The sequence below is a fragment of the Dicentrarchus labrax genome, unplaced genomic scaffold (genome assembly GCF_905237075.1).
Source record: "Dicentrarchus labrax unplaced genomic scaffold, dlabrax2021, whole genome shotgun sequence".
In the NCBI taxonomy this organism is placed as follows: domain Eukaryota; kingdom Metazoa; phylum Chordata; class Actinopteri; family Moronidae; genus Dicentrarchus; species Dicentrarchus labrax.
The window spans coordinates 27,698,072-27,710,001 of record NW_026136704.1 but is presented as its reverse complement, the minus strand read 5'-3'; the positions used below and the strand labels follow the sequence as shown (position 1 = coordinate 27,710,001).

The 11,930-nt window shown below is 41.4% G+C and overlaps 1 protein-coding gene across 14 annotated transcripts in view; it reads right to left on the bottom strand.

Annotated features, from left to right (window-relative positions):
- Nucleotides 1-1,030: 1,030 nt before the first annotated feature.
- The window catches only part of tenm4 (teneurin transmembrane protein 4), a 145,723-nt gene continuing 134,823 nt past the window's right edge, over nt 1,031-11,930 (bottom strand). For all 14 annotated transcript variants that reach the window (XM_051397661.1, XM_051397665.1, XM_051397669.1 and 11 more), the window contains 3 exons: nt 9,972-11,586; nt 7,775-7,917; nt 1,031-3,988 (listed from right to left, as the gene is read on the bottom strand). In XM_051397661.1, coding sequence (XP_051253621.1) covers nt 3,230-3,988; nt 7,775-7,917; nt 9,972-11,586 — 2,517 coding nt within the window. In that variant the 3' untranslated portion in view covers nt 1,031-3,229. The remainder of the gene's footprint in view (nt 3,989-7,774; nt 7,918-9,971; nt 11,587-11,930) is intronic.

Sequence of the window (11,930 nt, the reverse complement as noted above, 5' to 3'; positions counted from 1 at the left end):
TGATTCTACAAAAAGACCAGAGTCCTAAGGGCTAAAGGACATTTTGCTTTTCTGCAGCTGAAGCCATTTTGCACAGGCTCTCTGCTAGCAGGACTAAAGAAATCCTTTTTACCGGAGTCGTGTGGGCTTTCAAGGCTCAGGCTGTTTCAAGAAATACAAAAGCCACAGATTTGAAATTTACTTTGCAAAAAAACTTGTGTAGTCAAACTAGTCAAAGCCAACATTAGGGTGTGATAGTTTCCTATGGCGCTTGTCCGTCACACAGAGATATCAGCAGTTTATTCCTGTCACATTATGGAAGGTGGAGAAGAACAAATGACAGTGCTCTCTGCTTGTAGGTAGAACAGGCCATCATGCTTTCTTTTGGGCATCAAGCTCAGCTCTGCCTGCAGTGAGTGTAAATGTTCCAGGCTCCCTTGCTGCCACCACATACTGGCAGCTAACTCCCGAGCCACCCCGCCTGCTAACAGGATTAGCCCCTGAGCTCCACTTGTTTCAACAAAGTTATCAAGTTTAAAAACACAGTCTCCTGGTGTCTTTTGTGACATCAAAGGATTGGTCCTCAACTTTGACAGGTTAATTAATAGTCAAGTTTTGCACAGCCTCCCTTGAGGCTTGCTTCTCTTATGACAGTAAAATACTCTTCCTGTAGAGATGTTTTTATTAATAGTCTGTATTTTATGTGCTGGTGATCCAGCCACATGTTCACACCATGTGAGAATTTAATAGATTTGAGGTCTAAACAGGTGGTAATGCATGTTTAACTAAATAATTGCACGTGGTGCAGTATTACATTATCATATTGTATCAAATTAGCCTCATTAAAATCCTATAAAATGTGCTGTAGGGTGAGAATTACTGTATGTATAATACAATATACTAGAGATGCAGTTGAACAGTAAAATGTGTCTATGTCTAAACTGTCTAATAGAGATATGAAAATCCGCTCATCAGTTTGAGATCCAGCAACAGAAAATAGCTGTCTGTACTATATAGAATATACAGTATATACAAAACAAAACACAAAAAATAAACACAAAATATTCCCTTTATTTTTTTCCTACCTTAAGACTACACAGGGTCACTGATGTAGCTCTAAGAGGTATCTACATTTGCATTTTATTTACAGCTTACTTTGATGTCCTCATATTTACATGGTCAAAGAGAAGCGCTAAAAACACAGTGTTGAGAACAAACCAAAACTCAAAATGAGTCCAAAACTTTAGAAAAAGATACAGTCTTATGACGCAACAGTTCTCAGTGCAATATTCCACAATGCAAATATCCTTCATTCATATAATGTTGAACATACATATTTTTTTGGAAACAAAACGTCACTGAATCAACCAACAGCAGAAAAAAAAGAACCATGTACTGTTTGCTTTAACATTTGTACAGATTGAGACACTCAATCATGCTCCCACCACCCCTTCACACACAAACAAGTTCATATTTTGATGGAAAAATGATAAGAAAGTCAAGAGTGTGCAGTGGCTTGGCATAGTTCAAAAAGTACTAGAAGTCACATCAATGTCACAATTTCCAAAAAAGTCTCCTCTTGAGTTTTCACATGACATTTTCGAATGAGCAGAATTGTCCTTTGCAGTCTCCACTGAGGAGGACATGGACATATGGGAGCTAGAATGTGTCCACGTGGGTTTTTTCCAAGGTTGGTGTGTATAGACGACCTTTAGTCTGTAAACGGGAACTAGTACACTAGCAGGTCTAATGCATTTCAGCCAGCCATGGGACCAAGTGGAGCCCTATTCTGGAGAATGAAAGCACTTTCGATGCTGACCTGCGGGCAGCCCTTAGGGCAAAGGCAATTTGTATCTTTCATGTCACCCACAACACAATGCAAAGCCCATATATCTCAGCAGCCAATATCTTGATGTAGTATGTATCACTGATGAGATTGGTTTCTTTAACCATCTTTGTAGTCTCACTTTTTAAAAATATTTTCATCCCAAGCTTTATTTGATTGGACATTGTGGTGAGGAATACTGACTTAAGCTCAATGATAAACAAACACTGCCTTTCATATGCAATTGAGATCAGTAAAACGTAGTCTGTCACTCTGTCTAATGAAAAACACAGTAATTGATTTAACTAAACCACCTTTCATAGTTTATTCCATGTGTTGAAACACCCTTAAGTATTGTTCAAGTACAACAATTAACAATAAAAGGGACAATAGTTCACATTTTTTTTAAATTCACATTTGTTATACTGTTAATTCATATAGCTATTTATAAAACAAAACTAAAATGTAATTCAAAACCATTCCTGTAAAATACCTTTTGTTGTTTAATACAGACATTAATTCCACAGTATTTTCTTACAGGGTTGGCTCTTAATAATCGAGTTGTTTGACCACAGTCAAATAAAAAGGAGCAAAGAGCAATTTATTCTGTTTTCATTTTCTTCCTTGGAAAAAGAAATTCCAGTTAAAAAATAAAATACACACAAAATAAAAAAGTGACCTCATATCCCTTTGTTGGCTTGACCATACAATTTAAGCTTGATTAAGCAGTTTTGCTAAATTTGTAGTTCATAAAGAAGGCCATCAACATGCACAGTCAGGGTGCACTGAAGCCTTCCAAGCTAAGACCACAGATGAGTATCAATCCTCCTCTTAAGAAATTACAAGACATCACACAAATGAAGGTGCTTTGACAAGTTCAGCAGGGGTTTTGATGAAGGGCTCTACCGCCAACAGAAATCTCTCTCATTACTTATGGATGACTGGGGCTATGAGGGTTTCAAGTATAAAAAAGAAGTGATTAAAAGAGAAGGAATCTCCTTGGCTGAGGTGCAGAAAAGGCAGAATGGAGCAAGCTTGTGAATAACAATCTGCAAGTCTGGCAACAGAGTGAGCCAGTGAACATAATGCATTACCAATACTCCTCTTGGATTCCTTTGAACAGAATCACCAAAAGGAACGAGGAAATGGAGTCACAAAAATAAGTCACAGACGCCGCAAATTTTCATCCTCTAGCAGCCGCACTTGGAGGGCAAAGACTGTTAAAGAATCTTCAAAAGGAGAAGGGCACTCTTCTATTAATACAGTGCAACTGATTGCAACCATGTTTTTTCTTTTTTACAGTATATTAAAAACCAAGTTGAGCACAATCAAAGAAAAAAAAAAGTGGTCATGTACACAACTGTCTTTGGCAAGAAGTCCCATGTCCTACATCTGAGTCTGTCACTCCAGAGCCTCGTGTTCATGTCACCTTCGGCCCATTTCGCTCTGTCTCATGAAATGAATGTTGTTGACACTGTCTGCCAGCTCAGGGTACTGGTCAACTGAAACCACGTAGTATCCGTCGTAGCCCTGCACCTTCCCTGAACCCAGGAGCTGTTGCTTCTCTCCCTCAGTCCAGGTTCGCGAGCCCTCCTCTCCGTCCCTCAGTCTTTGGCGCTCCCGGGCCCAAGCCTGGGCAACAGCTCTCTGCCGGGCCAGCTCCAACACACGAGCTTTCTCCTCATCTACACTGCTGCCATAACGTGTATTCAGACACAGGGCGCCATACTGTAGCTGGATGTCAGTAATGCGCCTAGTCCTGCCATTGAGAACAGTGTTGACCTGAGACACCGTCACATTGACGCCGGTCTCTAGCGTGCGCTGGCCCACTGTCATGCCAATGAGGGATAGGTCTCCCTCTACTGAGCCCAGTTTGACAAAGTAGTGGGTGTCCATTCCAGCGATAGTGAAGTGGAGGTCTTCAAGGTAGAACGCGTCGTTCAGAACTGCAGCCATGCGGCGCCCATCCTCATTGGCTAAGCTGATGATGTCAGTGCTGATGCGACCATTTCGGATAGCAAATTTCACCCCCTTGCCGAAGATGGAGCCAACAGATGCAAAGATCTTCTCGTCCTCTGTCTGTGGACATCCGGCACTTTTGGCCCTGTAGATCTGGCCAAAACGCTCCAGCTTGACAAAGGCCTTCAGCTGCCTCTGAACTTCACACTGAACGCCGAGCAAAGACTGCAAAACAAAGACAATACAGTTTAGTCACACATCCCCCGCAGCATCTACATAGACAGTAAAATTATTTCAGTTTGTTCTCTGAGCAAGAAATGGATTTATACAATATCACTTGGTTGTTTGAAGACTTTCTTCTAGATATTTACCAAAACTTCTGATTGCCTCACACCCTAACTTGTAACCTTTATCCTCAGCATGGGCACTAGGCAGCACTGTCTGCTCTCTCCGTTTTTAAACCGAGATAAATACTACATCATTAACACTTCAAACATTTCAAATCAGTGCTATGACTGCAGAGTATAAGCTGCTCTTTTTTATGTTAATGTTTATGACTGATATTGTTATTATTGATATTATGACTGCCTTATATTAATGCATTAATGTGATGGAAATCAAGACTTAAAACAAAATAACAAAAAAAAAAAGATCTGGATCTAACATCTAACACATAATCTGGAACAAACAATAGTGAAAACAGATTTCCTTTAAGTTAACCGGTTTATCAGTTTTGTAGTTTTACTGAACATTATTTCCTGTCTGTTGATGTAGCTTGGAATTAGTATGCTAAAGGTGTCATTAATGCATTTAAAGAAAAAACTGAAAAGTGTAAAAATAAAAGCTTAGTTGGTATGAAAAATATGCCATTCATCCCACATGCTTACTTGATTTAACATCTTTATTACATCACGTAAATAAATAACGATGTGAATGCATTATCAATGGCAAACAACAAATCCATAATTCTTTGAAGCTGTGAATGTATCACACATACTAAAGGTAGGGGCAGAGGTGTTTGTCAGCAAATGCAAACTGTTCTGATCATTTGTGGCAGGCATGATATTTTAAAAAGGGTGAAATTACTGTCTTCTGACAGCCATGCTGTGCCAAATATGAAACAGGAATCAGTTGGTAACTACTTTATATATATTATTCCTTAAGGGATCAAGGCTTTGTATAGATACTACATTCCCTTCAGCCAAAATTAATACTTTGTCCTAATACTACTTGACAAGAGATACTCCTCAGGAAGGTTGTGAGATGTTAAAATGAAGAGAGTGATATGAAATGGAAGCTGGCCAACACATAGTGAGACAGTTGCCTGAACGCATCTGAGCGGCAACAAAAAGGCTCTCAAACACTGTGCCTTCTTGCTATTGCCCAAGATAAGAGGCTGTGAGCGTCCTGAGGAGTTTTTGTCAACCAGTCACATCCAAAGTTCTCCTGACAGTTTCTAATTCTGTCTCTCCGTGCCTCTGTTAGAAGATGGCTACAGGCTGGAGGATAGGGTGGGGCTGAGGAATGTGGAGCAGGATTCAGCGACCAGCATATCTGCCTGCTCCTTGACGTGACACCGCATCAGATCCTGCATGAAGAGGAAACATTTGAGGGGGAGGGGGCAGCTGTGCTGTTTGGCCCCCTCGGGAGAGATGGCCTGGGGGGACACTTCACACCATGCCACTCCATGTTTGTTTACTGTGCCAACAGTGTGACCTGGTCAGTTGTCCCAGGGCAGTGGGGGGAAAGGGGGCAATGTCCTCCACTTTAGTGAAACAGCCTCCCGGGACACTCCCAAAGAGGCATCATTCACATAGCATGGGGTACAATCAGCCTCCAGCACAACTCAGAACGAGAGATCAAGCCTTGTACAGCAAAAACCTCATCTGTCTGGACCCTCACGGCATTTTTCAATCTGTGTGCGGATTCAGCAGCACGGCGAAATAGGGGCTTAAATGAAAAGAGATAGAAAGGCAGGCATACTTTTCTCCTGTATAAAATAAAATAAAATGCCAAGTGCACAGGACATACCACATGTAGTTTTAAAGCTATATTTATGCTTCAAAGAACCCTACATTTAATTAGGCTGGTCAGGCCATCTGCGGGGAGGATCAAGATGGTATTTACCAGCTCAACCATTTTTGAAGCAGGAATTCTAGATAAGAATATCATTGCCTTGTCTCGTACACAGGGTAAAGACTAATTATCTCAGTCTTTCCTTACATATCATTTACAGTACATACTCCAGAGGTGTGCTGAAGGAACAGAACCCTCACAAGCATGAGTAAAACCTTCAAATCTAGGCTAACATTTCTATTTAAAGCCTCAGTTACATGATTTCTGCAGACATTGCAGTGTATCATGGGTATTCTTGAATATAAACTTGAAAGGCTGGCTTTGTAGATGAAAAATTAGCTTTCAATGATATTATTACTCAAATAGACCAACTTGTATTTATTATATTTTACTTAACATAAATACAGTATTGTTTTATGTATGACTCAATTAATTTTAGCACAATGGAAGTCCTTCAATCAAGAGTGCTTCTAAAACCTGATGGTAAAAATTCTAGGCAACCTGATATGTTGGCTTACTGTGGTGGGGGTACCCTTTCTAAAATTATGCTGAAGGACTTTAAAAAACAGAATCTCACCAATTACACAGAGAGTGATTTTCTTAACAATTAAACTTATTAAGTGATTTTGAAGAAAAGGATAAAATCTCCTATTGATAAATGGTTTTCTGGCATTTGAAAATGTTGATTAAATTGTGAGGACTGAGGTGACGAGTGATTTAGTCAGAATTGCAACTGTATATCTGAAAAGGAGTGTTGCATTTATTCCTTTTAATCTAACACTATTCCATCATTTCTACTCTTAGATATTTGAAATGGAAATAACTGGGGTGTCTTTGGATTCAATTAGATATTTCCTCTGTTGCAGCTCTTTTGTAGATTGTACCTTGGGTGAGTACAGAAATTCTCAGTGGAGAGAACACAAGTAGCATGCATGAGTCAGTCCCAGGGGGGGTTTGACAGTAACCCTCCTAAAGCGGTCTATGCTAGATGAGGACATAACTGCAATTCTTGCTATTATGGTTTAACACATCATATATGACCTGTAAAATAACAGTGTGGATTCATAGGTGTTTAATTTCCTGTGTAATTGACAATGGTGTGCTGGAATGCCGCAAGTGAGACCTTTCATGACTTTAAATGCATATAAACCTGAGAAAAGAAATGGGTAAACATTTTTTTAATTATTTGGGATATGAAATGGAAAACATTAGGTATGTGTTTGTGTTTAGAATACTTATTTTAATGCTTTTATTTCCAATAGTATTTGGTATTACTTCATATTTTGGCCTTTACTGCTTTCTCTATTCATTGTGTCCAGTTGGTGAGCCTGCCTATTATGGTTGGCTGGTCAGATCAGAGGTCATAGTTTTAGATAACCCCGTATCGTATTAACCCAGTAGCTTTCAGGCTTACAAATGTTTTATAACAACAAATACCCACTGTGTTAAGGTTGCAGCCAGAGTGTCACTCAACATGAATCTGGCCTCCTGATGGGTGGCATTCACTAGTCTAGCTGTAACCAAACCCAAGACAACAGTGGCCTCTTCAATAATTCAGGTGAGTTGGAGGCTTCTTAAAAGGGCTGATAAACGCAGGAATCAGAGCATGTCTACTACTTCTCAGACCTTGGCTAACGGTGTAAGACTGAGATGAAATCAATGGCCAGTGGTGGAGGGAATGGAGAGTGAATTTCCCTAATGGCAGGACAATTACAAGAGCTGTTTAGCCTGACCCCATTCCCCAAGATGAGGACTAGGGGCAGGGACCTGGCTCACTGGGCTGTGTTTTGACTTGATAGTTGGCAGCTCCTCTGGGAGTTTGGCCACACAGAGCATGTCTATTTGCTAATGATGTTGGAAAGAAGGGGAGCAGAGGTAACAGGAGGTGATCTGCGGCAAGGTGAAAGGTGGGCTAGGTGAAAGTGACTGGTTTACCTTGGTGCTATCCCACTCTTGTGTCTTGATCTGGGTGCGGACTAACTCGTAGGATGGCTCCATGGATTCTGTGCTCGGTTTGCGATAGCCAGGGATGACGTTGTACAGTTGGAAGCCGAAGGTCACCAACCAGCTGTTCACATCTGCAGAGGAGGGATCAAGAGGACGTTAAAACAGTGATTTACATGTACTGCTATCTTAATAGACGCATTCATTGATATGTTCAATTTTAACAGTTGACATTGTGAAGTGGCTGTCTCCTTGAAATACTCCTCACTCTGTCTGAGCACTTGATTTGTTTGTGAAAGTGGACAAGCTATAATAAACACTTGAGATGGTGGCAATGATTCATGTCCACTCCTGCAGGTGCCACACTAATGACACACAGCTGGACCCCAGAAATGCCAAGTGACATCTGAGAGTGTCTGCGGTGCTGATAATTATATACTGTAATTTCATGTCATTTCAAAGAAGCCGAGACTTCCAAACGAAATATTTTGAAGACTCAGCGGGTTCTCTGCAATAATTTTTTTTTCTAATGAGATGCGGAAAAAGGGGAAAGTGAAATGTCTGGGATTCAAATCCATGCAATCATGATAATGTGGTACACTTAATAGCAGCCACCAGCGATGGCAGTTATAGGTGCTGCTGCCATCCCCTGTGATAAGTTGTCATTAATTCTGAAAATCACAGAGAAGGCTAGAGACATGACTGGAAGCAAAGCCTGTTTAATCTGAGCCATTTGTTTCTTGCCCCTTTCAATGTATTTGTTATGGACAGCAGAATCATTGCTGTGACACTTGGGGGGCAAGTTTGTCACTGATTGGCATGGCCACATTGTGGCACCTGACAAAGCTTTTTTAAATAAGAATTAGTTTGAGGACAATGAAAGGACCCCGATAATTTAGTGAAAGGAATGGAAATGTCAGCGCCATCAATCACAATTGAGGCAGACCCACTACAGTATATCTAACAGTCTGCTTAGCATTCAAATGCCAGTCAGCCCCTAATGGTGGACTGTGAAGCTGAACGCATTTGTGTTTGGCAGGCAGCTAAATGGCTTTGTTGAACAGAAAGAAATAGAAGTCTAGACTGCACCTGGACGTCTATAGGTAAATGAACAAAGGATAAAAGGTGTAAAATTGACTATTTCATAGCCAAAAGTACGCATTATCAAGTACATATAATGCAGAACAAACACTGAGAATTAAATCTCCCGTTTGTGAATGAGATCTGGCTGAAGCCGATTGGTTTAACCACAGAGTATTCACATAGTATCCTTAACAATGTTGTTTTCCTTCCAGCCAAAGAGGTTGATACAACTGGCCCTGGCTAAGGTTTCTATGGATCCATTGTGCTCTCCTTCTCCACTGGGGTGCTTTCACTGCCATTTACCTCCTCCCTACCACCAAGCAACACAAAACGATGTGATATTTCTGGGAAGGGACCTGAGTGTTCAACAACAGAGGGGGCTTTGCTGTACAGCATTGTTCCCTTTGAGCACTTTCAAAACGATAGCTACTGGGCACACGCACATGCACATACATACGTACACACATACATACACACACACCAGAGAAGAAAAACAACCTCAGTGTCCCGGTGAGGAAGCTCTTAAAAGCCTCTCTAGCACACTGCTTTTCAATTTAATTTTGGCAGTCTTTTCTTCCATTTGTGGCTTGTTGTTTGGAATAAAAACACACCAAATTTGACAGAGAAACCTGAAATGAGCATTGTTTGCTGAACTGCAACAACAGTTTCACAAGGTTAAGACTCGCCCTCCACACATGTAATTTTAGCACCATAAATAAGTTATATGCATTATTGATTCCTCTAGTGGGACTCACTTAACATCTGCCAGTTGCTATTTATAACAGTTACTTACCTGTAAACAATTCAAATATTTATTTGGATTATTTTGAGTATGCTTCCAACTTACTTTCTACTAACTTTCATTACAGCTGTTGGAGAAATACTTCACAGAAAATCTTTTTTGAGTATCAAATATACACCTACACCCCCTTGACAATTTTGCGGCTTGCTACTTTGCAGAGGATGGCAGCTGTGGTTTGAGAAGTTTCTATTAATGTTTTGATACATTTTTTTCCCTTCTTCCTCAACAAAGGCAGAATAGGGATATTTTCTTTAATCCAATCTTCTCATCTCTGTAAAACGTAAATCTATTAAGTACACTTACCAGTCATGTAGCACTTCATCTCCTCATTGTTGCTAAGAGGATTGTTATTCTTGAACATGTACAAGTTGAATGGCACGATGTGGTTGCTGTTTAGACGTTTCCAGATGTCATGGTCAGGTGTTGTCCAACGGCCAGCAAGGACATCATAGTCCCGTCTACCCATGTGGACCAGTCTACTGAGAGGCTCATACAGACCTCCCTGGTAGCCGATTATGATCTGGAAGCTGGGGTTGGTGTCAAGGTAAACCTCTCCGAATGCTGTATGGAGGACTTGCTTGATCATGAGGCCTGAGCCACTGAACACAGCCAGAGGGGTGCCTATATTATCACAGGCCACATAAAATTCATCCCCGCTGCTTAGCTCCATGGCAAACAGGTGTCCCTGTAGGTCATAGTACAAAGACGTGATCTCGGAGCTAGAGTGATTGTACATATGGGTGACCCGAGTGGGGCTGGATAAGTCAGCATAGAAAAACTGCAGGTGGTGGCCCATGCTGCTTCTGCTTGACACCCTCCTGCCCAGGCCATCGTAACGGTATTTGATGCTCCAGCCACTCACTTTGTTGTACACCTTAACCAGCAGGCCCGCTGAGTTGTACTCAAAGTAGTCATTCCCTCGCTGCTTGAGGAAACCGTCCTCATCCATCCTGTACTGGACATCTCCCAAACGAGTAATGCGGTCTCTGATATCATAGCGTAGCGGAGTGAGGCGCGCGCTGTTTCCAGGGCTGAGAAGATGCAAGTTGCCATTTAGGTCGTAGCTGTACCTCCACAGAGGCTTGTCATTGATGGAGACCACCTGAAGTTGACCATCGGCGTCATACTCGTATGTGTAGCGTGTTGTGTTGGCGTAAGGCCCAACCTTTAGCTCTTTGGCCACCACCCGCCCCATGTTGTCATACTGCACCATCATCCAGTACATGAGTGAGCGAAAGATTTCATATTGGACCTCCTTCACCCGGCCGTAAGCATCAAAGTGTTTGGTGTGGGTCATCACTGCTGTGGTGATGATTTGATTTATGTCATAATAGATGACTCCAAATTTACCAAACTGCTCAGTTTTGCCAGACACATCATCATAGCGATACAAGTCAATCGGCAGAGGTGTTTCATTGATGACAGCCTGCATGCTAGTGACACGAAAACTGTTGTCATAGACATAGTCAAATCTGGCATTGACCATCCCTTCTTCACTGAATCGGAAAATCTGTCTGTCAATCAGTGGGCCAATCTGACGGTAGCGGATGGTGCAGGTAAAGCCCTCACTCTGCAGGTTGACTGTCTTCAGCATGCCTGCCACCTCGTCATAGGAGAAACCGATGCGTGTGGTGTCATAGAGAATCTCCAGCAGCTTGGCAAGCTTGCCGTATTTGTAGATTACCCTGCGGCCTGTGCCCAGGTAGGTGGTCTGCAGTAACTGGCCATCCTCGCTGTAGTCCTGGAGCACTGAAGCGTTACCTTCAGGAGGCCGGTAGGTGTTTCTGTAGTAGCCAATGGAGCGGGAGGTCTCTAGGGTCTGCCGTGCCACGTTGGGCATGGTCACAGAGGATAGTCGGTCGTTTTTGTCAAATTCAAAGATATACTGCCTCTGGCTGTAGAGCAGCAGTACCATGGACTGTAAAGAGAATAGGAAATAGTTAGAGTATTCATAATTTATCATTCAAGTCTCACAAGATAATATATTTTATATATTTACTCTTTAAAAAATAGTCATTACTCAATAGTCAAGCACCAGTAATTTCAATTACATATATATATTCACACACACATACATATATAGAATGTACTAGAATGTACAGGACACTGATATGCCACAAACAGGACAAGCAAAATGTCAAAAGCAATAACATATTACGGATGCGAGTCTGATTCAGGCAATATCTAAGTTGTTGATATTCCTCTGACATTTAGATTTCCTTAAGAGACAATTTCACAAACAGGCTGCTTCTTGTTTTTTAT